The 25,098-nt window shown below is 60.3% G+C and overlaps 1 protein-coding gene across 3 annotated transcripts; it reads right to left on the reverse strand.

Moving 5' to 3' along the window:
• Positions 1-89: 89 nt before the first annotated feature.
• MAPK8IP1 (mitogen-activated protein kinase 8 interacting protein 1) lies at positions 90-24,344 on the reverse strand. Of its 3 annotated transcripts, XM_074909528.1 has the most exons (13): positions 24,238-24,344; positions 16,666-16,771; positions 12,308-12,317; positions 9,650-9,864; positions 6,143-6,224; positions 5,050-5,925; positions 4,349-4,424; positions 3,797-3,969; positions 3,385-3,494; positions 3,125-3,244; positions 2,031-2,101; positions 1,568-1,666; positions 90-1,136 (listed from the first exon to the last, which is right to left on the reverse strand). In XM_074909528.1, exons 1-13 carry the CDS (start codon positions 24,321-24,323, stop codon positions 1,064-1,066), a joined length of 2,097 nt encoding a protein of 698 aa, XP_074765629.1. In that variant the 5' UTR covers positions 24,324-24,344; the 3' UTR covers positions 90-1,063. The 3 variants fall into 3 exon arrangements, with proteins under 3 accessions (XP_074765629.1, XP_074765626.1, XP_074765627.1); XM_074909525.1 differs by lacking the exon at positions 12,308-12,317 and having other exon boundaries at positions 9,650-9,883; XM_074909526.1 differs by lacking the exons at positions 12,308-12,317; positions 24,238-24,344 and adding an exon at positions 18,834-19,027 and having other exon boundaries at positions 9,650-9,883.
• Between the last annotated feature and the right edge of the window lie 754 nt (positions 24,345-25,098).

The raw sequence follows: 25,098 nt of genomic DNA on the forward strand, positions 1-25,098 counted from the left end.
AGCTCCAGCTCCTCTTGGGGTCCCAAGGGAAGGTAGTAGTCAGGATCTAAACCCGCTGCGGTGGGACACAAACAGCACAGCAGCCGTGCTCCATGAACCATCATATTTAATAGTTGCTGCCATCACAGCAGATCCAGCTGAAGCACAGAGACCGCTGGCTGCAGGGAGCGGGAGAGCTCTTCTACCTCCCTGGTGCTTCGCAGGGCTCCCTGCAGGCTTTAGCCCTTCCCTGCCCTGCTTCTGGCAGGCACCCAGCTCGGCCCAGGGGCTGAGCCCCACTGCTCTGGGGTAGCCCAGCCCTGCCACTGCCTCTGCAGCTAGGGGAAGAGGGGGAAAGGGGCAGAGAAAGGGCCCCCTCCCGAGGGTGTAGTTACTGCAGGGAGGTATGGGGGGGAAATTTTTCTCTGTCCCCAGAGCACAGATTCAAGAGGGGAGAGACAGGGATGGGGGCAGAGGCAGGGGTGAGCTGTCTCAGCTCATCCTGGCACTGGCTCTGGCAGAGGAGAGTGGGGGTCCCTCTGTCATCCCTGCCCAGCAGCCTTGTCCCCCAGGCCTGGCAGAGAGGCGATGCCTGCCCAGGGCAAGCCCATCTCCCAGGCAGGAGCCAGCACATCATGGGTCTTGTTTGCTGTAGCTGCTGTGTCTTCATACTGCAAGAGTCCGACTCTGCCACTGCATTAAAAGTCACCCCAGAGGGATGTGACGGGAAGCTGGGCCACGGTCACGAGGAGATGCTGTCACCCGAGCCTGCAGCAGGAAAGGGCCCGAGCACGCTGCTGCCCACCCCTCCACCGCTCACAGGCAGGGCACCCAGCGGTGCTTCTCCAAATAGAATAAACTAAGAGTATTTTGTACAATAAACACAATTTGTCCAGCCCTCCCCCCTCCCGTCCCCCCCAGCCCGAGGAAGGGGAGTCACGAAAAGGGGCGGCGCTCCGTGCCCCGGGGAGCCCTGCCCCGGGCCCGCTCCTCCTTCAGGCTCAAAGCAGCTCTTGTCCATGCACGACACGGGGAAGGGGCCAGACTGCAGCCCTGGCTGTGCAGGAGGTGCCAGTGCCAGCCCCTACTCCAGGTAGATGTCCTCCGTGGGGCACGTATACTCCACATACTCCTTGTAGAATTGCTGAAAAGCCCTCCTGCAACACAGCACCAGGCAAAGCTGAGCAGCGTCCTCCCCACGAGGCATTTACAGAGCCACGCTTCTCTTCTCACCCTTGCTCCCTACCCTGCGGCCACTTTGACCCTCCAGCCCCTGGCCCCTCCTGCATTAGCACCCAGAGCTGCCCTCAGAGCCACAGGGTCTCCATCCTTGCTCTCGTCCCCTGCACAGCGCATGACTTTCAGCCATCTGCCTGCAAAGCCTTGCACTGGGACTTGTTCCAGTGCTGTCAGGAATATGCTGCCCATAGCCCTGCCAGCCCTGGCTCTTACCCCAAGACTCTCACTTGAGGGAAGAGGGCCAGCCTTGGGGCCAGGTCCAAGCCCCCCACGTATGAGGAGATGGCAGGACTCAGCCTGGCTGCCTCGCTCCTCCCGCCCTTCGCGAGCAAGCCCAGCCACAACTCACCCTACAGACTCTGCCAGTGGCTTCGTGGACTCCTCCGAGACAAAGACATGACAGGCAAATCTGTGGTCAGCAGGGTGCTTGGTGATGAACCCAAAATATCTGAGGGCAGAGAGAGTGGACGTGACTGGCCCAGCAGACAAGCAGGCACCCCCAGCAGCCCCAAGGTGTGCCCAACCCTTGAGCATAGGGGTTTGGGACCTGCACCACTCCCAAACCTTAGCAGCCACCAGCTGCCACGGCCCATGCCCAGAGCTGGGATGAAGTCCCGTCTAAAGGCTGCTTTTGCATGAAGCTGCAGCACTGGGCTCACAGGGGAAGGGGAGCTCTCAGGACTGGGGTGCTGGGGAACCTCCCTTTCCCTTCCCAGCCCCGGTTATGCTGCCCCCAGGGAGCGGGAAGGCAGCAAAGCCTCCGTGATGAGCTGTTACAGTTGAGAGCTGCGCCGCACCTCCCTACTACTCACTTGTTGTTCTTTGGATGGTACCCACAAAAGGAAATGTTCTTCAGCTGGAAAAAATGGCTACACTTGTTTACCTGGAGGAAAAGAGAGACAAACTGTCAAAGCTTTCCTCCCTATCACCCTGTGGGGCCGCTGGTCTCTGGCCCCTAGAAATATGCACTTGGACCAAGCAAGTGAAATGAATTGGAGCCCGATCCTGAGCTGCTACCAGCAGCAGTTTCAGGATGGCCCCAAACACCTGCACACAGGGTGCTCCTCCAGGCAGCCCTGCTGGCTCCTACCCCAGCAACCTCTACCCCCAGCAGCTTCTGCAGTGTTTCCCTGGAGTCAGGCTGTACTCAAGCTAGAGTCAGTGCTGCTGTTCACTCAGCACACAGAGCCCTTCTCCCTTGCCAAAAAAGGCTCTCAGAAATACCAGCAGATAGAAGGTGAATGTGTAACTTAGAACTAAATAGGTCATTCAAGCCCGGCTGTTCAAAGGGTCCCAGCCAGAAACGAGAACTTATTTATAGGAGTATAAAGCACAGCTAAGTGGATGGCATCCTCTAAATGCAGGCAAGACTTGTAGAAACCCAAGCCCAGCCCTGTCACAGCATTCCAAGCCATGAAGTACTCCCATCCCCAGCTGTAGGGGAGGTTTCCCAACAGCCTGCTGCAAAGCCCTCGCTTGCCTCTGCCCAGCATCTCACCGTGCTTTGCTAGGCTACTTACGCAGAACGCTAATCAGCAGCCTACCCCAGCCAGCTAAAGAGATTACAGGGCAGATTTGGAGGACACCACTCAAAATAGTAGCAGAAAGGTTTAGGAGCAGCTGACAGATTACCAGTGTGGCTCAGCTCGCAGCATCCCAGTGCAGCGATGCGCTTGGCAGCTGCGAGGGCAACAGCCAGTGGCGTGGCTCAAAGCTGGGACCCTGTGAGGCACAGGGGTCCCTGATGGTGACCCTACAACCCCACTGATGGTGTTTCCAACACCCGTAGACGTGGGGTGGAGGCCCCCAGTTTTCATATGCAAACGCAACCTGTAGCACAGAGTGCACCAGCCAGCTCAGAGCAGTACCAGGGAAGGAACGAGATGAGCATGGAGCGGGGCACTACCTTGCTGTGCTCCTTGGAGTCGTCAGCTTTCACAGCGATCTTGACCCCACGCACGCTGATCTCCAGGACGCAGCTGGAGGGTGGGTTAAAGTGCACAGTGAGGCGACGTGTGGTGGCAATCTGGGGGAGAAGACAGAGAGGCAAACTCTGGAGCTCGTGAGCAGTGATGATGGCTCACCCCTTCCCTTCCCCAACGAGGCTCTGCCCTGCTGCCAAGAGGAGCAGGCCTGCCTGCTCCCAGGGATGGGGTGGGACAATACCTTCTGCATGGCCGCGCACAGCACATCATTGCCCTTGTGATAGGGAACCTGCACCGAGCCAAGGAACTTCACCCGAAACTGGTCCACCCAGTCACTGCTCTTGGCCAGAGCTGGAAGAGAGAGCAGGCAGTGGGGATCATCTCAGATGACCAGGCATGTGGGCTGAGCTCCACCTCCCCTCTCCATATTCCCACCCCTGCATGTTTCCCTGCCCACAAAAAGCTTCATTTCCAAGAAAAGCAACACCAGGTACCAGGTCACAGCATCCCACCAGAAGCTGCCCATCATTCCCTGCTGGGTGCCCGGCTTGGTCCTCCCTCCATCCCCCTGCTCAGCTCCAGCCTCCGCTCAGCGCAGAGGAGGTGGACGCAAGATGGGGGACGGCAGCATGCTGCGTGCAGAGGATCGGTACCTGTTACATGGTCTGGGTCCTTGGTGACTTCGATAGCATAGTAGGCAGGAAAAATGCCCCGGTCGCCCGTCCGCATGTTGTAGGCCTCATACCAGTAGTCTTCTGCCTGCACCTCCACCAGCAAAGGATCGTCCACCTCCAGCTCCAGCTCATCCGCATGGCGAGGCACAAACCTGGGTAGAGAGGCACTAGCACCTGGCTGGCCAGCAGTACTGGTGGCCTTCTCAGCGGTGGTGGCCTGCTGGGGCAACACAAAACCCACCAGCAGCCCAGGCAGGCAGCACCCTGGCAGGTCTAATTAGATGCTAAATAAAGCATCAGAGCCGGTTTAGGCTCAAAATACAACAGCACCCTGGCACCTATGGCAAGGGTATCCCATATGGCACCACCCATGCTGCTCCCCAGAGGTCCCGGCTTGCCCCTGCACCAGACGGGGCAGATGTTGCTCCTGAGCAGGGCATGAGCTACGGGCCTGGAAACACTGGGGTGGGAGGGCAGCACCACCTTTCCTCCTTGAGAGGCTGGGGACACCGCTCGTGCCTGCAAGCTCACCTAAAGACAGCACGGTGGGTCTGCTCCTGCTCCTCCCCGTTGATCACGCAGGAGAACAACCCGAAGGACTCGGCACCTGGGGACGAAGGCAGAGGAGGACGCCTCAGCGTTGCGGGGTCAGCACCACAGCCAAGGGAAGGACATGGTGAGGCTCCTGGAGGATGGCTCAGCCAAGACAAAGCCATGCGGTGCCACAGGAGAGGAAGGCACGGCTAGAGATGCTGCACTGGTGGCCAGTGGTCCCTGCTGGGACCACGACCTCCCTGCGCCAACCCACGCAGCTGTGTCACCTGGTGTCACCAGCACTGTGGCACCAGCCACACTGTGGGAAACCCTGCCTGCTGGGGCATGCCACCAGCCCTGGTGCTCCTCCAGGCTTGGGGAGGAGGGTGGCCCTCCAGGAAGGATGCTGTCCCCCTGTGAGACCACTCAGCCTCCTCCTCAGCATGGCCATACCTTGGGCTAGCCAAAAAAGCAGCCTGAAACACCTCCGCCTGCAAGTCACAAGGCTTTTCCAAGCCCTCCCATGCCTTCCTGACCACCAGGGACAAAGCCACATGCTGCAGCAAAGCAGAGCTGGGGCTCATGTCTGCCGGTGGCTTCCCATCTCCTGAGCGTGCCCTCAGCCTCGTACCAGGGACAGGCAGGGCTGCCCGGGCAGGCAGCCACCAGCCCACCTCCCCCCATCGCCCAGCACTCACTGGAGGAGCGCGCCCGGCCACTCATGAAGACATTGAGGAACTTCTTGGAGAAGTGGATGTCTGCCTCGGGGGTGGAGTCCTCGGAGAGGCAGACCGAGTCACGCTTCAGCGCATCCTCCTCATACTCCTCGCCGATGGCTGACTCGTAGGGCGAGGAGACGCAGTTGTCGTAGACGGTGGCCGAGTCGCTCTCGTCGCTGTAGCCTGAGTAGCACTGCTTGAGGCTGACCAGCTCCAGCTGCACGTTCTCGTCCACCACCAGTGTGTATTTGACCGAGTCGTAGGAGAGGGCGCTGGTATCCGAACTCACGGAGGCTCTCTGAAGGCTGTGCCCTGGCCGGCAGCCACCGCTCCCGCCACCGCAGGAGGCCCTGGGCAGGTTCGTCTTGTCGGGAGAGGACATGTAGTCCAGCACCTCATCCTCCTCACTGATGGAGGGGTTGGTTTTCCCTGCCAGGGCCGAATACCCGGAGGTGTCGATGTCGGAGCTGATGGACATGCGGTTCTCACTGGACTGAGACAGGAAGGGCTTGTCGGTCTCCAGGGGGTCTGAGTTCTTCTGCACAGGCGTCAGGTAGATCTCCTCCGTGGCTTCCAGCCTCACGTCCGTCTGGTAGCGGATGCGGTCCCGGTGGGCCTCGGGGCCCCTCGTTGTTACCACCACTACGCTGGCACCGTGCGGTGGGGGCCGGCTGGTGGCCTGGTGCTTCTCAGGTGGCCGAGATGAGGCGACGCAGGCGGGTGCCATCTGGGTGGCCGCTGTGCGCCGGCACGGGCTCTCCGTGGATGTGCCCCGGTCTTTGGTGGAGGTTGTGCTGTTTTGGTGATTGACCTCATCACTCAGGCAAACGTGGTCGTGGGGAGGGGTCTGCTCACCTGGAGGGGAAGGAGAGCAGCGTTGACAGCCCTGCAGAGGCTGATGCTCCCTGTCAGGGAAGGTGGCTGGGGATGCCACCCAGACTCAAGATGACCATGCACCCTGCATCCATGTGGGATGTTTTCCCCAACCTCCTGCTCCGACACTTTTCCCAGGCTCCCAAGAGCCACAAAAGGGTGCAAGTAGCTGCCCCTGGCCAACAGGCCAAGAACTCACCCGTTTTCAGAGGGGACGATGACCGGGACACCCGCTCCTGCCAACTGTGCTTTTTCCCCAGAGAGTTGTTATTCAGAGTGTCCTGAGGAGAAGAACAAAGCTGCCTTGTAGCCCAAACAGTAAACAGCGTGTGGCGCAGTGGTGGCAGTGGCACCCATCCCTCCCCGGATCCGCAGCACCCCGCTCGGCTCCCCCCTCGCCTGGGCACACAGTGCTCGGGGACCCCCCCGCCAGCCCCACATCTCGCCACGCTGCTGCTGTGAGAGCTGGCGTGGTGGCCAAAGCAGGGCGGGCAAGGAGCCAGCCGGGAGGCAGACGGCCTGGCTGGGATGGTGGCACTCATCCACCCTGGGGTGACTTGGCTGCAAGAGCCCATGGCTGGACACTCCCAAGCCAAAAAACTCAAGACCCAAACCCACCTGGAGCCCTCATGCTTTGCTCCCATCCCTCTTGCCCTGCCCACCTTCAAACCACACATGCGTGTGTGTGAACAGGGGAACGCACGCTCAGCCCCACTGCGAGACTCAGGGACCAAGGCCACTAGGTCCTCTCTAACAAGGACCCTCCTGCAGATGGGGGACAAGCCCTCCCTGCCTGCCTCAGCAGGGCATGACACTCCCCCTGCTGCAGTCCCAACCCTGGTGCCCATCCTCTACTCCACCTCCAAATTCTCCCTGGCTGCCCACCCTCAGCCCCTCCTGCAGGGCACCGGGTGTTTCTCCTCCAGCTGCAGCGGTGATATTTTCCACACCGTTAATTTTTGCTCAAGTACTAAGCCCCGCTGGGACTCCCTGGATTTTCTCACGGCCTTATCGCCAGCCTGCAGCTATTACCCGCCGCGCAGGACCTGCCCCATCCTTGCTTTGCTTCCCCATCAACATGAAGCAAGTCTTTGCCTTGAAAGGCCACCGAGTCACAGGCTGCTGAACCATGGCTGCCAGATCCCTGCCTCAGCACGGGGAGGGGAGAGACCCCTGCCTGGGGCTTCAGTGACCTCCCAGCATGGCCTCTGCAAGCCCCTCCTGTGCCAAGGCAAATAACGGTGCGTCCCCGCTTGCCTTTCCCAGGGACATGACGAGCCGGGACGCGGGCCAGGCAAGCTGCTGCAGAGACGGCCTCTGCGTGCAAAGTGCCACGGGGCCAGCACACGAGCCAGCCTGGCTGCCTGGACCAGGATGGGAGGCAGCAACACAACAGGCAGAGCCCACTGAGCCCACCCAGACAGTCACAAGGTCTTAGAGGATTAACTTAGTCAGTCCCAGCGCCTGCTTCTTTTTCTCCTGAGAAGCTGGGGATGTTCCTCTCACCATCTCCAGCCCACCTGACTGGGATGATGATAACAGATTGCCCAGCAGCAACCAAGTTGTCACCAAACCAGCTCCTGGCCCCGCAAAGAGAAGCTGGAGAAGAGGGCAGGACAGTGCCCTGCCCCTGCACACCCCAGTGCGAGAGGTCTGCAGGCACTGTAGGGCAGCCCGGTGACCTGGCTGGCCACCATCCCTCTTCTAACCACCTGCAGGAGGCAGGAGCTGGGCAGGCCAGGAGGGGCCAGGAGGGTCTGGCACAGGTGGAGGAGGATCTCTCAGGCCGATGACCAAGGGACGCTCTGCACCCTGTCCCCTCCTCGGGGCACCACATGCGGGCAGGGAAAAACTGCCCTTGGCCAGAGGCAAGCATCCGGAACAGGCACCCCAAGCACCTTACAACCAGCCTGCCTGCGGCGCTTCTGCCTCTCACGAGATGCCACCAACATGCTCTCCACAGCCATGCCGCAGCCCTGTGCACCCACCCCCATTGCCTCTGGGCTCCTGCTGCCCGCTCTGGCAAAGCCCCCACCTCCCATTCGCCCCTCCTCAGTTTGGGCCATACCCGTGTCTCCGGTGCGGCCCCACAGCATTCACCATCCTGCTGCGAGGGGACCGTCAGCTCCCCCTCCCCAGCCCACCGTCTATGAAAACTCCCCCCTTCACCCCTCTCTGCAGGCCTGCTGCCACCTCTGGGCACTGGCTGGGACTGGAGGGGGGCTCTGCTGTCCCCCGTTCCCCCAGCTGGATGTGGCTGCCACGTGCCACTTGCTCCTCCGGGTCCCCGCACAGGGTGGGACAAGGCTGCCACTGTCCCCTTGTCCATTATGCTCAGTGGGGCTCCCCTCCCTCCTCCTCCCCAGCCCTGCTGCCTTTGTCCCCCGTGCCAGCTGCCCCGAGGGCGCCCATCCTGGCTGTGTGCCTTCCTCCTCCTCCTCCTCCTCCTCCTCCCACCCGTGGCCTCAGGCAGAGAGCTGGCATCAGCTGCTGGTGCTGGGCTGGTGACACCCAGCTCCGACTACTCCCCATCTGTCACCCACAGGGACACCTGCCTCTCGTTTCACGCTCCTCGGCTTAACGTCACCGCAATGAAAATCCTCCTACTTGGCAGAAGGCACGGCCGAACGCAGGAGGCTGGCAAAAATAGCCCCGCACGTCACGCACCTTGCATGGGTTTGTGAAGTTTGCAAACGGAGCAAAGGGACTGCGGCCACCGCTCAGAGGGTCAGCATGCAGGGCACCGAAACGCTGCCCGCCCCGGGCACGACAGCAACCCCACGGCTGCGTGGGGCGGGGAAAACCATCCAAAACCTTGTATAAAATCCAAGCGTGACGGAGACAACACAACCCCCTCATCCTCCCAGCCACCATTTTGGGCGTTGCTGTTCTGTCTCTCGGATTTTGCACGGGGTGCTGACATTAATGATGCTTTTGCTGGGCGCCGCTGCTCAGGAGCAGAGGTCGCCGAGTCCCCACCACCGGGCACAGGGCACTCAGTGTCACCATCCTGCCCTGACCTGGGGCAGCTGGAGCCCAGCCAGCCGTGGGCTAGCGGTGCCAGCCCTGGGTGGCGTGGTGCCCCGTCCCGCGATGGCTCATTCATGCGTTCGCTGTGCCATGTCTCGTTTGCTCTCCATCCTGGTGGGGTCCCTTCCCCGCTCCCACCTTGCCCCTGCCCCACGGCTCTCTGCCAGGCCCCACGGGCTCTGCTGGGGGCACAGCTCGGTCCTGCTACACTGATGCCCCATCCTGGCCTGCTCCCCCCCCAGCGGGTCAGCAGGGATGGAAGAAGGACCCCCCCCGGCTCCTAAGCCCCCTCTGCCCACCTTCCCGCCGAGCGCAGTGCCCAGTGGGGGGGCTCGGCGGTGCGAGGGGGCAGCCTGGCAGGGCATGAGCACGTCCCCATGTGTGTCCCCCGGGCCCGCTGACCGCTCCCTCCGGCTCTGCAGCAGCGGCCGAGCCTGCGCTGGACCCGGCTTGGGGATGCGGGCGGCGGCGGGGACGGACCCCCGGCGGGTGCGGGGGGCGGCGGCTGCCCCGCCGGGCATCGCGGGGAGGGGGAGCCGAGCCTCTCCCCGCCATCCATCCCTCCCTCCATCCCTCCGAGACAAAAGCCCCCGGCGGCGGGAGCATCCCTCCTCCTCCGCCTCCTCCTCCTCCCCTGCACCTCCGCTCGCGCCAAGCCCCCCCGTCCCCTCCTCACCTGGCTGCGAGGCACCTGCGGGAAGAGGTTAAGAGTTGTGGGTCGCTTCGGCCTGTACACATCCGTGGTCCCGGCCGGGGGGTCTTTCTGCAGCGGCTCGGGCGCCGTCTGCTCCTCGGCCGGCGCCTCCCCCGCCGCGTCGATGAGGTCGAGCTGGAGCATCTCCGCCTGCAGCCGGCTGGCCTCCCCGCCGCCCGCCGCCCGGGCCCCGCCGCCCGGCCGGCTCACATGGCCCTGCCGGGATTAGCGGCCGCGATCAGGCCACCGGGAGGGCGGGCGGGCGGGCCAGCAGCCGCCGCGCCTCCCGCCGGGGCCGGGGAAGGGAACAGGGGGGGAAGGAAGCCGGCGGGGGGGGCGGGGGGGGGCTGGTGCAGCCGCCTGGGCAGCCGGCGGCCTCGTCCTTTTAAAGGGGCAGGATGCTATTCCCGCGGCCGGGGAGCCCCCCTCCCTGCTCGGCCGGCGATACCCCCCGGATGGTGGGGCACACCCCCCCACCCCCCCCGGCAGGTGCCTGTAGGTACATGTGAACAACGCATTCCCCACGAAGGGCACAAACGCGCACGCCCGGGCTTCCTCTCGACAGAACAAGGGCATTTTTTGCAGCGAGAACAGTCATTCAGCAGAACTGCCTCCCCAGGGACGTGGGGGAGTCCCCATCGCTGGAGGTTTTCAAGACGCGACTGGACAGGCTGCTAGAGAATCTCATCTAGGCTCCCTTTCCCACAAAAGGTTTGGCCAGGTGATCTTTCGAGGCCCCTTCAGCCTGGGCTGCCCTTTGATTCTTCCTCCCAAGAAGGGAGGCAGCCTTGCCCTTTCTTCATTGCTGTTCTTTCAGCTGGGACTCAGACAAACGCACAATCATTGTGGTTGGAGGTTTGGTCCAACCGCTGCCTGGAGCAGGTCTCAGGGCCTTACCCATCACACCTGAATATCCTCAGAGATGGAGAACCCACCGCCACGTTGGGCACTGGCACCAGTGCTGCACTACTACTACTTTTTCTCTCTCTGGGGTTGAAATTTTCACTATGCGCCTCTGAGAGGGGTCAGGCTCCTTCTCCCCTGTAATGCCCATGAGGCAGCCAGGGATGGCAGTTACACCTGCCTTGGCCTCCTCATCTTGAACAAGCCTCTTCTCATACACCCTGCGTTTGCATGCCTCGGGACTTGGAGACGTGCAGAAGGGACGCCCGACAAGCTGGTAGTCTGGCATGAGCTCTCCAGTCATCCACTGGTGGTGGCTGTGCTCTGGCTGGGGCCAGGCCCACTTTCCCCTTGCACCCTTCCCTCTCAGAGCGGGGTGGCCACCATGGCCTGCGAGGTGGCCACCATCGCACCAGCTGGGCTGGGGCCCAGTGCTGAGCCACCGCACTCCTCATGACCGTGTTGCTGGGCGAGGAGGCACTGGTGTCTGCCCGCGGCTGCAGGTGTTTAAAGGTCAGTGGTTTCCTTCCCACGCCACCTTCCTTGCAGTAATTGTAGCTTGCACATGCAGAGGTTGCTGCAGCCAGCAATAAAGGCTGTGACTTGGCATTAGTGAGTTGAATTCCCCAAGTTATCAGCTGTTTGTGATGACTCGAAAGCTCATCAGCAGGCAGAGGTGAAGGACGTTTTTTTTGGTGCTGATGCTATCCATATCTCCAGCTGCACGGAGGATGTCCCTTGAGCCGTGGGAGAAGAAACAGCCCCAGAAGCTCTAGCAGCTCCTCCGAGAGCTCTCACTGCTACCAGCTTCTAAACTGTCAGACTAAAGCCAGCACAGGCAGGGCTCTGCTTGCTGCAGGCTCTGTACAAACCCTCTCATAGGGGCCATTTCACCCCCATGTCCCTGCTGCAGTCCTGGCAGGTACCGGCTGAGCATCTGGAGGAGCACTGCCGCCAAAACTCGTCCTCTGGAGGCTTTAAACATTTAACTCCCTTGTTTTTAATGCTAGCCTTCATACAACAAGTTCTGCGTTTCCGTGGCACCAGTTGCCTGTGGCAAGTCACATGGATTTTAACAAGGAAATCAAGGCACAGGAAAAAAAATGGAGGGAAATGCCAGCTAAATAGATTATACCTAGCCAAGATACATGTATTCGAGTCAGCTGGTGGCATTCAACCTAGACTGCTAATGACGCTGCCCTCAGTAATCCTGTAGCTGTAACAATCACTCAGAAAACTCACAGAGGAGGGGAAGTCCCAGAAGGATGCAGAAAAGCAAACCAGTACCTGTTCTGAAGAAAAGTGCACCCTAGGAGGGATGCACCATTCCAGGTACAATAGCTAGGAGGAAACTACAGCCACTGCAGGTACTTATTAATGGCCTAAATAGCACTAAAAGTGATTTTGAAACCACACAGCAATAGATCACCTTACCATCTGAGTGGGACCTGTGGTGATCTGCAAAGCAAGGGCACAGACTAAATGATGGGAAGCCTTTCTAACTGGAAGGACACTACCCCACCAGAACAGGCTGCCTTGGGAGCCCTCTAGGAACAAGTTAATGTCACCTAAGGCCAGCTTGAGTATGCTCATGCCTCAGCACAGATGTGATGGTGAGGTGACTTCCTGAAGTCCCTTCAGTCTGTGGAAGAAATTAGGGCATGTGGGAGAGCAGTACCAGTGCCTAAATCTTGTGGTGGGATGTACACAAGATACACACCTGGACCCTGATGGAGTTACGGGGAGGCTCACGCCTCCATTACAGAGCTGTCCCTGGGGTGGCTGTGATGCTGGCATGCTGCTGATGCTACCTCCAACCCGCACGGTGCTGTCCCAATGGCAAAAAGTCCCAGTGCCCGGCAGCTGGTCTCTGATGGTCCCAACGCTGTGGTCCATGGGCCCTGGGGGGCGGCCGGAGCAGTGTGAGCCCTGCTGCAATTGTGGGTGCTGGGAGCACCTCTGGAAGCACCCCTGGGAGCACCAGTCTAGCCAGGGGAACCACCAGAGTGGGGGCTGCTGCCGACCCCAGTAAGGGATGGATGCTGTGTGCTTTCCTAGGAATAAAAGGCTCTTGCAAGAGGAGCAGGGTGATACGCAAGATGTTGCTTGAGTGACCCTGGTCCCTACCCACTGTGGTCAAGCAAGCAAAAGGCTCTTCCCTGCTCCCCTACTCCTGCAGCCTTCCCTGTCAGAGGAGGAGTGACAAAACCTCCGGCTCGGGAAAGCATTTTATGAGCATGGGGAAGCAAGGGGTACCTGCCGAGCAGAGGGGACAATCGTGTCCCTTCTCCCTACCACCCGGCTGGGACTGCTTTGCTCCCGGCTTCAAAGCGCCGGGAGAAGCCTCTCTGCCGCCAGCCTGGCGCAGCCGCAGCTGCTGATGGATCACAGAGGTGGCTTCACGGCACAGCCTTTGAAAAGGTGCCTGGAGTAAGCAGCCACCTTGCTGCTGTATCCTTTGCTCCAGGCCCCGCAGCCGGCTCCCCGCCAGCCCTCAGCTCAGCGGGATGGCCAGCTCGTGGCAGCCGCTTCCCCCTTTGCACGGGTCCCGCTGGCTTTCTGTGGGCGGCTGCTGCCAGCGGCACGCCGGATCAGTGACGGTGAACATCAAGAGGAAGCCCGGCATTTCCAGCAGTCTTATTATGCTGAAAAAACAAAGTGTTTTGGTGTTTTACTCCACATATCTGTATCTTTATGGCCAGTTCAAGCCTTTTCATGCAGACCACAAAGGCTCAGCACAGCCTTGTATCCTGTATCAGCTCTTTTCCTTTGGACACTCATTCTTGTGCTCTCAAGTATTTCCAAGAAGGTTCTTTCTTTCTTTTTTTTTTTTTTATTCTTGCATTAACCATTTTCTGCAGCTCTTGGAATACAGATGAGACACCAAGTCTTATTAACTGCAGCCTGGCTGTTTGCTGGGATCCATCTTGCTGAAACCAGCGATCGTCATCCCGCCAACCAAGCTACCAAACCAAGGCCAAACCCAAACCAAAAGGCCTGGTCCTTCTGTTGCAACTGTCCCTCTCAATGTGCCTGACCGCTGCCATTTGCGAGGCAGGGGTGACATCTCTCCTCCCCAGCCGGCTTCCAGCCCTGCTGTTCAACAGCTCTAAAGGCAGCCCTGCTCCTCCACAGAGCCCTCACCTCAGCCCACCCCTCGCTTTGCTCCTGGTTTTCATTCACCCGGGTTTTCTTGTTGAAATTAAAGGGTTTTGCAGCCACGCTTGGGATTATTCCTCATTCTTAGCACATGGTCTCCTGTCCAGGAGGTGGATAGTTCTCTCTTGCACAAACATCAGTCTACGCCTCCTTGCTGTTTCTGTGTGTCTAAGCCACTATTTCTGGAAATCTGCTAAAATAGTCCACGATGAAGTCATATTTGTTTTTCCAGGACCAAAAAAACCCCCAAACCCCACCTCTGTTTGGGTGTTGACCTCTGCACAGGCTGCCCTTTCCTGCCATGGGGTTTTGCTGCTGAGCATCTCTGCCTGGACCGCCCCCACCTCGCCAAGGTCACTGGTTGTCCTCATCCAGCAGCTGCCTTCCCAGGCCTCCAGCAGGGTTTGTCCCCTCACTCCTTCCCGGTGCTTTCCTGCTCACTGCTGGGCTACTGTGCCTGCCCATCTCTCCAGAGCCTCACCACCAGGTCGGGAAGCTCAGAGCAGCTGGATTTCCCCAGCCCCGCGGCTCACCGCGCTCCCCAGAGCCTGCATTTCCCCCTTCCCCCTGGCTCTCTGCTCCAGTGTGATCCATCGAGCTGGCAGCTTGCCTTCACCCCACACCCCTTGCTCCATTGCTGGTCTTTCACCTGGCATTGCAGGGGCAACTGGGGCCAACCCTCCATCTTACATACCATGGGTCCTCTGCGGCACCGGCACTGGGAGCTCACCACGGGCAGGGCCCCTCCGGCCCTGGCCCCGGTGTCGGACTGACTTGCCAAGCCAGCCATCCCCACGTGATGCAATTAGCTGGCTGATGTCGGCCGCGGGTCATTACTGATTTGCTGGTCCCCGCGCTGTGCACAGACCCGGCCAAGCCGCTCCCTCTGGGCCTGGCTGCTTCCATCAGGCAGATCCTGCAACCCCATCGCCCTGAGCTTGTTCTGGTCGGCAGTCGGGTTGGAAAGCTCCCTGGCTCTCGCCTTTGACGTCTGGGACTGAAAAGCCCCTCTCACCGCCGTTGCTGTCACTGCTTTTGGTTCTGCTCCTCGGGCAATCCTCCGTGTCCCGTATAAACCATTTGGACATATTTTTAGCAGGCATTTTTTTTTTCTGAGTGTGGTAGGCTTCTTCCTTTGCTGTGTTTATGAATAGCTCATTGCTTCCACGGGGGCAGCCTCACATCCCCCTTCCACCCCAGCAGACTCTCGTTGCACCGGGGCGTTTGTGTAAAGCAGCTCCACGCCGTCCCCGGGGAAGGTGCGGGGCTCCCTGCTGGAGCCTGAACCAGCCCTCTCCCAAAGGTCAGGTCTCTGCATCACAGCTCAGAGATGCAGAAACCCCTCAGTACACTATTTTAAATGGACAAAACAGTCTATTTTTCCTCACCCTCAAGGAAAGGCTGCAGCAGTTGAGCTGCAAGTGTCCCCCCACCCTTACCCTCCCTGTCAAACCTCAGCCAAGGGCTGGCAGTCCATAAAGAAAAAAGAAATCCTGTCCTAAGAGCCCAGTGGTGCTGCCAGCAGCGGAGAATTGGGACAGTTAATGGGAAGCATCCAGCAATGCACCCACAGCCCCTGCCTGCCTCACCTATCGCAGAAGGATCTTCCCGATGCCCTGCCCTCACTGCAGCTGTGCCCTCATGGACACTCACCTCCAGGTTTGCCTTTGGTTTTGCCTCCAGCATTATCCCTCCTTCCTTCAGCCAACACATCCCACAAGCCCAGGCCCTCCGTATCCTTCCCCGGCCATAACATCCTGGGGCAGGAGGAGGCTGGGCCAGAGCAGAGATGTGGAGCAGCAGCCCCATCTCCAGGAGCATGAGAATTTCTGCTGGGAAGGTCCCGAATTAGACCAGGGAGCACAGCAGGACACCTTTACCTCCCAGAGATGAGGTGTGCCTCTGCCCTCCTGCCTTCAACATGGGATTCCCAATACCACAAATTCACTGTCTAATTTTAAATCTGCGACAAACTCCTCTGCCTTTCCCCTCCTTGCTGGGTCTTTATCAGTTTTGCAGAGGAAATATATCTCCTGAGGGGTGAAACAATTCTCAAACCATTTGGTTGCTCCCCCAGCATTTGCACCCCCTTAGCATGAAACACATTGGCAAGATGCAGAATCCCTGTGTATTTCCAAATCCAATGTTAATTCTCAGTTTATCTCCATGTTTCTGCCCCCCGTGGCCTTCTCAGGCAGTTCAAATAGTGGTGTGAACCCCCTCGGGGTCTCTGCAGTGTGGCCTAGGGTGCTTAGGGTGGATGGGAAACCCACCTGCAGCTTCTGCACAGGCTTCACAGATCCCATTTTTATTTCACCTGCTGCCTGCTGGGGTCAGAGCCACCTCCTCCATCCCTGCCTCACCAGCCTCCAGTTCTCCTGCCTCCTAGACGCCTGAGGACAGCTCTTGCTAAAGGCAGCTAGCAAACCAGAAGGAACAACTTGGGTTGTTCTTTCAACAAGCAGAGGAGAGCTCTCGCCCTGCAAGCCTAGATGCACCTCCAGGCCCAGAGATGCACGTTGGGGGCAGGAGGCACAGCCCGAGTGGGACCTTTGGTGGCACCTCGCACGTGTCCTCGCTTCCCAAGGATGCTCATCGTGTGCCCCGCTCATATGGGTGACAATGCCCCCTGTCATGCCCAAACCCTTAGGCTCATCCCTGAGGAACAAACTCAAACCCAGCACAGTGGGAACCAAAAGGCACCGGCTTTGAGATGCTTTTTTGTTTCTTGGGTTTGGCTGGCTCAGGAAGGGTTTGCTCTGTGCTGTGGTGAGGAGAGGACACTGCTGAGCAGAGGGGATTGGGGTCATGGCAATGGGCACTCTGAGGAAGCATCACTAGCCTGGGGAGCTGGTGGTCCTGCATGGGAGCTGATAGTCCCTCCAGCCCCACTGGCATGCTCTGCCCATCCCTGTCCCCATCCCCATCGTGCTTACCCGGGTGGCCAGGCTCTCCTTGCAGTGCAGGCTGATTCCGCACTCATCGGTGATCTCAGAGAGGTCTTCATCCTCAAACTCCTCGAGGCTGATGTCGTGGGTGAGCCTGTAGGGAGTGGAGATGGCGTGATTACCCACTGCACAGGCAGCAGGCAGGAGGGCGCAGGGCAACATGCTGCCTGCGGGCAGGGAGCAGCACCACCTGCCCCACGAGAGGCTCTCCCAATCTTTCCTGGGAAGGAAGACTGGGAAGGGGGCTCCTTTCAGAGGGGATCAGTCTGTCCCCACCGAATGGCTGGGCTTGGCATGGTGTGTGGCTGTGGGGAGGCAGGAGGAGTGTGCTCTAAACCAGCCCCTGCCTGACCAAAGGCAGCAGGGATGTTCAGGTTGGGAGAGCATGGGACAGACAGCCCTGTCCCAGAACGTTCAGCTCCCACCATCCCGGGGAGGCTCCGGGGTTGTCCCAGCTGGGCACAGACACCCAGGAGGGCAAAGACCCAGGTTACAGGGAGGGGACGGGCTGGGGTCCTGGCAAGGGCACAGCGGGAGGATGGACCCACTGGGATGGGTGTTCACATCAAGACCCACAGACCTTGCAAGCACCACAAACCCACCGGCCGTGGCACAACCAGCCCCTGAGCCGCAGCTGGGAGGGGTGTTCCAGCTCAGGTGCCTTGCAGTAAGAGAGGGCAGTGATTTCCCTCTGTGCCAGAATCACTCCCTGAGGGGACTGCGAGCATCCCCACAACCATTGGTGCTGTGGAGCCCGTCTGCATGGCCTCAGTGGTCCCTTAGGGCTGTCAGCCCCACAGGCTCATTACACCCCTTCAAGAAGTTTACAGAGATATCCTTTTAGTGGCTGGAAACGTGCTGCCAAGCGGGTTCCTCGTGTACTTGCTTGCATCCCCAGGGGGACAGCAAGGCGCTCCTGGCTTCTGTGCATTAAAACATTTCTCTGTGGTGGTACTGCAATGCTCCTCTCATTCATTACCACGGGGGTAAATAAAAGAGCCCAGCTTGAAAGTCCTCTGCCAACCAACTCAGCCCCACTGTAAGCCAAAACATCTTGCTAACATTTTTTTGTCTTCATTTTTGCTTTTACAGTAACACCACGAGTTTTGTCCATAGTGGTCACAGGCCCTGCTTTGTGTGCCACCACTTCCATTTGCTTCCAGCTCCTCAGACTGGGAGATGATGGGGTGAAAGCACCATGCTGAGCTCGTCACCCCTCTCTGGCTTGGCCCTCACTGACCTGCAGAGCTCCCACCCATGCTTTAAGCATCGCTTGCACACCTCGGGGCTCCCCTCGCCCCCGGCAGTGGCACCAAGCCAGCGCCATGGAGGGGTAACACCTCCTTTGTCCCAGCCCCCAGAGAGGGAGAAGGAGCAGGAGAAGCCTGTGGAGGAAGCAACATCTCGCCTCCACGTTTCCGAGGACCCTGCCAGTGGTGGGCTCGTGGGGTGAAGATGGCCAGGAATGACTCTGCCCATGGGAGTAGCCCCTGCAAGATGCACTGGGGGGGCAGGGACACAACCTTCAGCACAGGGTGGGGTGTCTGGACCCCCCCCAACCCCCCATCTCCTGATGCTGCCCGTGGGAGGTGGGGAACGCAGAGCAGGAGGCTCATGATGAGCCTTCAAAGCAGAAATTGATTTCTTCTCCGGTTACACGGGTCTCCAGGGTGGGACATCACCACCCGCTAATGCTCAGGGCCCCCACTAGCCACAGTGTGGGAGCGCAGCGGGCGCCATGGGGCGTCTCAGCGAGAGGCACAACGTTGCTGAGGGGCTGGTAGGGGCTGCCTGGCTCTGCAGGAGCAGCTGGGGTGGGTGGAAGCACCCCCCGCTCTGGGATGCGGACAGGCAGCCCTGCCCGAGCCCTCGGGGATGGGGAGGTACTGCGCGGGTGTCCAGCACTGGCCCTGCCTGCAGATGCTGGTGCGCGGCAGGATGCGGCCAGCTGCCTTTGTTGCTCTGGCACCCAGCTGCCACGCAGCTCCCTGAGCAGCCGGGAAAACTTCAGACTTGATTAGGTGCCAAGTTTGCTCCTGTCCTGTGACCATCGCTCGAGGAGAAGGGAGATGTGCCCAGGGGCAAGGGGCTGCCCCTCATCCCCCTGCGGGCCCGCGGGACAGCCCCCCCGCCCCGAGGCCCAGCCGGTCCCCTACCATTTCTCCCACTGATCTTCCAGCCAGCTCTCCTCCTCGGTGCTTGACTCCATTTTCAAGGGCAGCTGCATTGAGGAGGACCCCCTTCCCTGGGGGACACGGTCCCACCCCAAAAAAGAGACCCCCTGGGCCTGGGCCGAGAAGAAGTGAGGGAGATGACAGCCGGACCCTGGGTGCCCGCTGCCCCTCCGCCTGCCCCGTCGCAGTCTGTGGCTGCCGGCGCTGCTCTGTCTCCTCACTGCGCAACCTGGGGAAGCTCATTAAAAATAGATGGAATCAGCTGTCCTGGAGGGGAAAAAAAAAATTAAAAAAAAAAATAACCTCCCCAGCTGAGCCAGTGCCAAGTCCCTGCACTCTGCTGGGGATGCTGACTGCCTCCACTGCCAGCCAGCCAGCCCGGCTCCTGGTCCTGCTCCAGCGCCTGCTCCCCAGCACCCGCAGCAGAGAGGATCTGCTTACTCCGGCACAGATGCCCGTGCCACCCAGCCTCCTCCTGCCCTTGCAGCATCGCTGGCTGAGTCAAGGATGAGGGGCTCTGCCCCGCCGCAGTGATGGGCTCCCTTCCTGTGCGAGATGGGAGCAACTTTCTGGCTTCTCGCCAGGTAGAGCGGGGCCGCTCAGCGATGCAAAGGCCGGAGTGTTTCCAGCACAGCGGGACCAGCCACATTCCCCGAGCAGAGGGAAGCAAGAGTGCCTTCGCCAAAGGGCAAGCCCAGCAGCACAGTGCAGTGCCGGGAGATGCTCCCCATCTGCCCCCACCTAACCCCCAACTCCTCTTCCATCTCAGGCAGGGCCATTCCTGAGCTTCCCCAACCTCGAACCCCTGTTAAGGGGCATAGAAATACCTGGTGAGCTGCTCTGCCAGCTCCCACCCCTCTTCTGCTGCTGAAGGAAATAGAAGCCTTTCCCAGGAGGGGCTGCCAGGCATTGCCAACAAGCCGTTGGCACAGTGGCCTCAGATAATCCTCCATCACCCCCACGCCTCTCGGACCCACTTGCCGCCCACCAGCACGCTGCAGACCATGAGCGTCTGCGGAGCCATTCCTCCCTCGCCCCATCGGGATGGAGCCAAAACAGCTCTGGGAAAGAGGCACCCACCCCGATTTCGAGATGGGGACAGAGCATCCCCTTGCCTCACTGGCTGCACATACGTGGCACTGGCACCCAGCAGGGCAGCACTCCACTGCCACCCATCACAGCACTGCCCTCCCACCCCATGCTGGCACCCACCCCAGGAGCCCTCCTCAGCCCTCCCAGCCCAGGGACTGTGAGTGATGAGCACATCTCCCACCAGCCTGGCTGGCATCACCAGCTGCCTAGGACCCGGCCTCACCCCTGCTCAGGTTAAGGTGGGTGATGTTTGCAGGAGTCCAGTTCACTGGGTGGCCTGGACTGCTCTGCTGAGCTGACCCATTGCTGGCTCTCACCCCACCAGTGCCATGCCACCAGCGAATGTCACTCATGATACTGTGTTCATTGTCTCTCAGATCCTTGATAACGGTATCCAGGGCTCCATCTTCCCTATCAGCTCTGCCTGGAGGCACCTCGTCTGCTCAAAACCTCCTTGCTTAATGCGATGAATAAAGCAAGCTCTATTTCTGTATTACACCCGCCCTTTTCTCCTCTCATATGGATGCTCCAGGACTTCCTAGGAGATACAAGGAAGGCTTTCCGTTTATCTCCCCCCCCCCTCCCTCCTGTGCTGGAAACACCCCTGCCTTTCTCTTTTGCTTCTCAAAGAGGCTAAAAATACCAGCAAAATGAAACAGCTCTGACTTCCCTCATCTCCATCATTGGCAGTAAAAGTCTGAGCAGGACCTAAAGGGGAATTTTGGCCAAGTTCCTTCGCCAGTGGCAGCAGCAGAGGCACAGGTGCCACCACAGAGTTGCCCCCCTGGCTGCGAGGGTGGGAGAGCCCTGTGCCCGCAGAGGTTACAGCTGCTCTCCTGAAGGATGTGCCAAGAGGCACCCGGAGGTTGGCAGCCTGCTGAACACAAGAGAACCAGTAAACTCAGGACACCAGGGAACTGCGAGTGCGGGAGCATGTGTGGGTATGTGAGCAGAGGCAGTCGTTACCTGCCCACAGGAGGAGCAGCTTGGTCGCAGCCCTAATAACAGCTTTATAATCAAGCCAGGCTGCTGTACCTCCCTTGATCCCATCCCCTGCCAGGGAAAAAGGGACTTACCCCAGCCCGCTGCCGCTGTGCAGGATTTCCCGTGTGGGGACTTGGCTGGGGCAACACGGCAAGATAGAGCTGGGGATCCAACAAGCCCGGCTGCCCAGGCCACACTCTGATCCTCCACTCCCAGGCCACACTGTGTGGAAATCCTGTAACCAGCATCAGTGGGGAAAAAAGTACTGTCCTAGATTTGGCTGGCCATGGGTATTTTCTTCCATCACAAGAACCACCAAGAGTCTTTTATTTGAACCCAAGAGAAGGCTCCTCTCCGTCAGAAGACAGCCCTTTCATCTCCCCTCACAAGAAGACAGGTAGCCCCACTCCGACACGCAGCTCATTGCCTCCAAACAGGCTCTTCCAATGGCTCCAGAGGAGCACAGCAGACACATAAAACAACCCATAGTGCTAGAATTGATTCTTGCCTCAGCCTGAAGGTGCTTCTTTGAACTTCCCGAGGAGATGGAGCGGTATCCTTCCCCCAGAGACCTCCTCCCCTTTTGAGGCCCCAGCAATGGCACAGAAAAGGGCTGTGATTTCCCATAGGGCTCCCCAAGGAGCGGGATAGTTCCCCCTCTCTCCTGACCCACGCAAATAACTCCCTAAAGGTTTCCTTCCCTGGGAGCCTTCCTGCCCCAGCAGCTAGGTGAATGCTCTTTGCTTTCATTAGGGAAACCAGAAGGAGAGAGAGGGGATTGGTCACTGACACCTCCTCCCAGGTCCCAGCTACATCAGAGGTGCACTCCTGGGGGCAGCGAGGCAGGCAGCACAGTGAGCGTTGCGGGGCCCTGCGCCCAGCTGCACCCCAGTTGTGCCAGCCCTCCCTGCCACTCTTATACTGGGCAGAAGGACCCCCAGCCTCAGAAAGGGGAGTTCCCCTTCCAGAAAAGCATGTCCAGAAATACTGGCAAAGCTTTTTGGCAGGGCAAGGAGCTGCAACGTGGCATCCCAGAGAAAGATGTTAATGACCCCAAGTGGGGCGCAGGCTGGATGAGAAGAACTTTTTTCTTGGTGTCTCCTAAAATGATGCTGTTCTTGTCATGATGAGCAGCCACCTCTGGAGGTCCTCCTGGCTAAAGGAGGGCTCACCTCACCATCCTGCTCCTCCCATCTCCGCTCAGATGCCACCAAACCATCACCGGCAGTGAGGACCTGCCAGATCCGGCCTCTCCAGAGCTTCAGACCCCAGCCCATCGGGCTGCTTGATGACCAGGACCAAGTCCTCTCTCAATTCAAGCCAACTGATCACCTAATGCTCTTGTTCACTGGCACTTTGCTGCTGTGGGAGCTCAACAGCAGGTGAACGTACCAGAGGGCAGAAAAGCTGAAAGGCCTTGTCCTGCAGGCAGCAAGCTGGGGCAGAGGGCAAGGGTCACCCAGGAGCTCACCGCCAGCCCTGGGCTGAGCCCTCACCCTGAGCCACGCTCATCATTTCCAGCTCCAGCTTGGCCACAGGGGGTGGCCCCTCGCTGAGCCCCCGTGGCAGGGACTCGGGACCTGGGACAGGCACAACCCAGGCTGTGCCACGTAATCCAGCTCACCAGCACTTCACAAGCAGGGCTCCCTCCTCACACACTGCCCCCCACCACAGTGTCACCTCTGGCCTGCCAGACCCTGCCCTAGGCTCCAAGATGTCACCAGCATCTTATTCCACTTCAAGGCTCACACCCCAAGCTCGGTGCCTGGGGATCTCGCACCCCTGCTTCAACTTCCCAGCTTTCTGCCCAGCTGCATGGCCTCCTCACGGAGGTCAGTTCTTCCCTTTCTGCTGGGCTCCCTTTCCAAAAGTCTGAGGCACTGCAAGAAGCAGCACCTCATGCTCCCTCCCGGGGCATCGCTGTTTGCTGGGGAGCGGGAGGGTGCCCAGGGACAGCCGCTGCATCCAGGACAGGGCCGGGGGTGGCGAGCCTGACCCTCTCACGGTCCCGGAGCTGCTCAGCAGCTCAGCCTCCGGCCCCCGGCTCAGTGGCCAAGCCCCTTCTCCATGGTGGATGTTTGCAGAGGCAGCATTTAATCGCTCGATTTGCAGGGTTTACCCAGCCATGTTGCAACAGCTCCCAGCAGCTCTTGCAGGCAGCGCTGCAATAGGAGGCGGCTGCTGAAGCCCCGGAGCCACTCGGCAAAGGGGCTCTGGGACCAGAGGAGCCCTTCAGGGGTAAATTGCCTGAACACCCCCATAGCTCGGCGGCACCTGTCTGCTTCCTCGCAGGGAACCGCTGGCCCTTGAGCCTCAGGGGCTGGGGCCTGCCAGAAGTAATAGCTGTGGCCCCAAGTGTGAGCCAGCCCCTCCTTTCCCTCCCCAAAACCTCCCCACACAAAGCAGCCGGTACGGATCCCCCTTTCCCAGCCAGCTCCCCCGCAGCACCCCTGGGTGCCAGAGACAAGCAGAGAGCAATGGCTGACGATGGCACACGGCTGCCAGAAGCCACGAGCCTGCCCCGGCTGGCAAGCGGACAACACTGGGCACCAAACCCGTGGGCAGAGGCAGAGCTCCCTTACCCCCCCCAGCTCATCCCCATCCCAAACCTGCCCTCGGGAGGCACTGGAGGCTCCAAAGCCCCCCCCCTCCCGCCATCCCGGGCCTGGCCCGTGCCATTGGAAGTCCCTGTGAGCAGCCTCGTTGGGTTTGGGAGCAGAGACAGCCCCTGCATCCGAAATCGATGGGAGCGCTTGGAATTGCCAGGAGCATCAATCCTGGCACTCTCCCACCCTCTCGCTTGGGGTTCCTGTTTCACAGGGGTGGGAAGGAAGCGGGAGCACCTGAGATTTCTAGGAAAGGGCTAGAAAAAGGCTTTCCCGGGGGTGGGGGGAAGAGATGAAGCTTTTTTTTGGTGAGGAAGAGGTGGCTGAAGAGGAGATAAGACAGGTAAGGAGGGCAGGGGGGTTGGGGGGGACGCGGGGCCAAGCAGGGGGCTGGTGGAGGCTGCGATGGTAGATGGGGTGAGGGCCAGCATGGGTTGGGGGGCAGGGCTGAAGCAACATATGGGGTGGGCGGGCTGAGCAGCGATGGGGGGCTGGAGCGGTGTATGCGGGGGGGGCTCAGCGGTGCCTGGGGTGGGGTGCTGGAGGGATGTGGGGGGGGGCGAAGGGACGCGCTGGAGGCGGCGGGGGCCCGGTGTGGGGCGGGGGGGGGCTGCAGTAGATGGGGAGCTTTGCTTGGAGCGGGGGGGCAGGGGCAGCCCCGCGGGGGTCCTGGAAAGGTGAGGGGTTGGGGGGGCGGCCGGTACCTGAAATTGGGAGGCGAGGCGAGGTGCAGCCCCAGGAAGGGGGAGGAGGCGGGCGGGGATGCGGCTCCTTTCTCTCGCTCCGCCATTCTGTGGCTCTCTCCATGCAGGCGGAGGGCGGGCGGGAGGGAGGGAGGCAGGGAAGGAGGGATGGAGGGAGGGGGATGCTGGCGGTGCCGGCGGGGAGGGACATACCTGCCGGGGGGGGGAGGGTTGGGGGGGGGGGGAGGGAAGCGGGGGGCGCTGCAGGACAGATGTGACCGCAGCTGGAGGCGACACCCCGCACCTCGTCCCCAGCCGCACGGGAAACGCAGATTTGCCCGCAGCTGGGCCGACAGCCTCCCCCCCGCGCCCCCCAGCTGTGCCGGCAGCTAGGGGCAAGCGCCCCCCGCCAGATGTGCCGCAGGTGGCGGCAGCAGCCCCAGAGCCCCCGGTGCGGCGGCCGGGGTCTCCCCCAAGCCCGGGGGAAGGGGCCGGGCCGGCCGAGCGGGCGGGGAGCAGCCCAGGGCGAGGGGCCGGACCCCCCCGCCGTTGGGACACGCCTGGAGGCGGCAGCAGTAGCAGCTAAAACCCAGCTGGCAACAGGTCCGGCAGCCCTAGCGCAAACCCTGTCCCTGGTGAAGCTTGCTAGGACTACAAGCACAGCAAGGGGAAGTAAAAAAAAAAAAAAAAAATTATACACACGCTCCACAAGCACAAGGGAGGGGAAAAAAAAGGCATTGGGGAGTTGCAGGTCTCTCTCCCCACGACAGGCAGAGCCGCTCTCGCATCCAGCTACACTGCAGAGAGCATCTTGGGTGAATGCTCTTCGCTGCTGCCCTTCCCCACCAGCCTGAGCAGCAGGTTTCTCTCCCCTGCCTCTCC

This window comes from Athene noctua, chromosome 6 (assembly GCF_965140245.1).
Source record: "Athene noctua chromosome 6, bAthNoc1.hap1.1, whole genome shotgun sequence".
In the NCBI taxonomy this organism is placed as follows: Eukaryota; Metazoa; Chordata; class Aves; order Strigiformes; family Strigidae; genus Athene; species Athene noctua.

Excerpts from the sequence above, each read along its gene's own strand:
- MAPK8IP1 (XM_074909525.1), bottom strand. The coding sequence starts at position 24,323 with ATGGCGGAGCGAGAGAAAGGAGCCGCATCCCCGCCCGCCTCCTCCCCC. Across the intron at positions 6,225-9,649 it reads CGCAGGTGCCTCGCAGCCAG|GACACTCTGAATAACAACTC; the intron begins GTGAGGAGGGGA and ends TCTTCTCCTCAG. Across the intron at positions 3,495-3,796 it reads GGACCCAGACCATGTAACAG|CTCTGGCCAAGAGCAGTGAC; the intron begins GTACCGATCCTC and ends TCTCTCTTCCAG.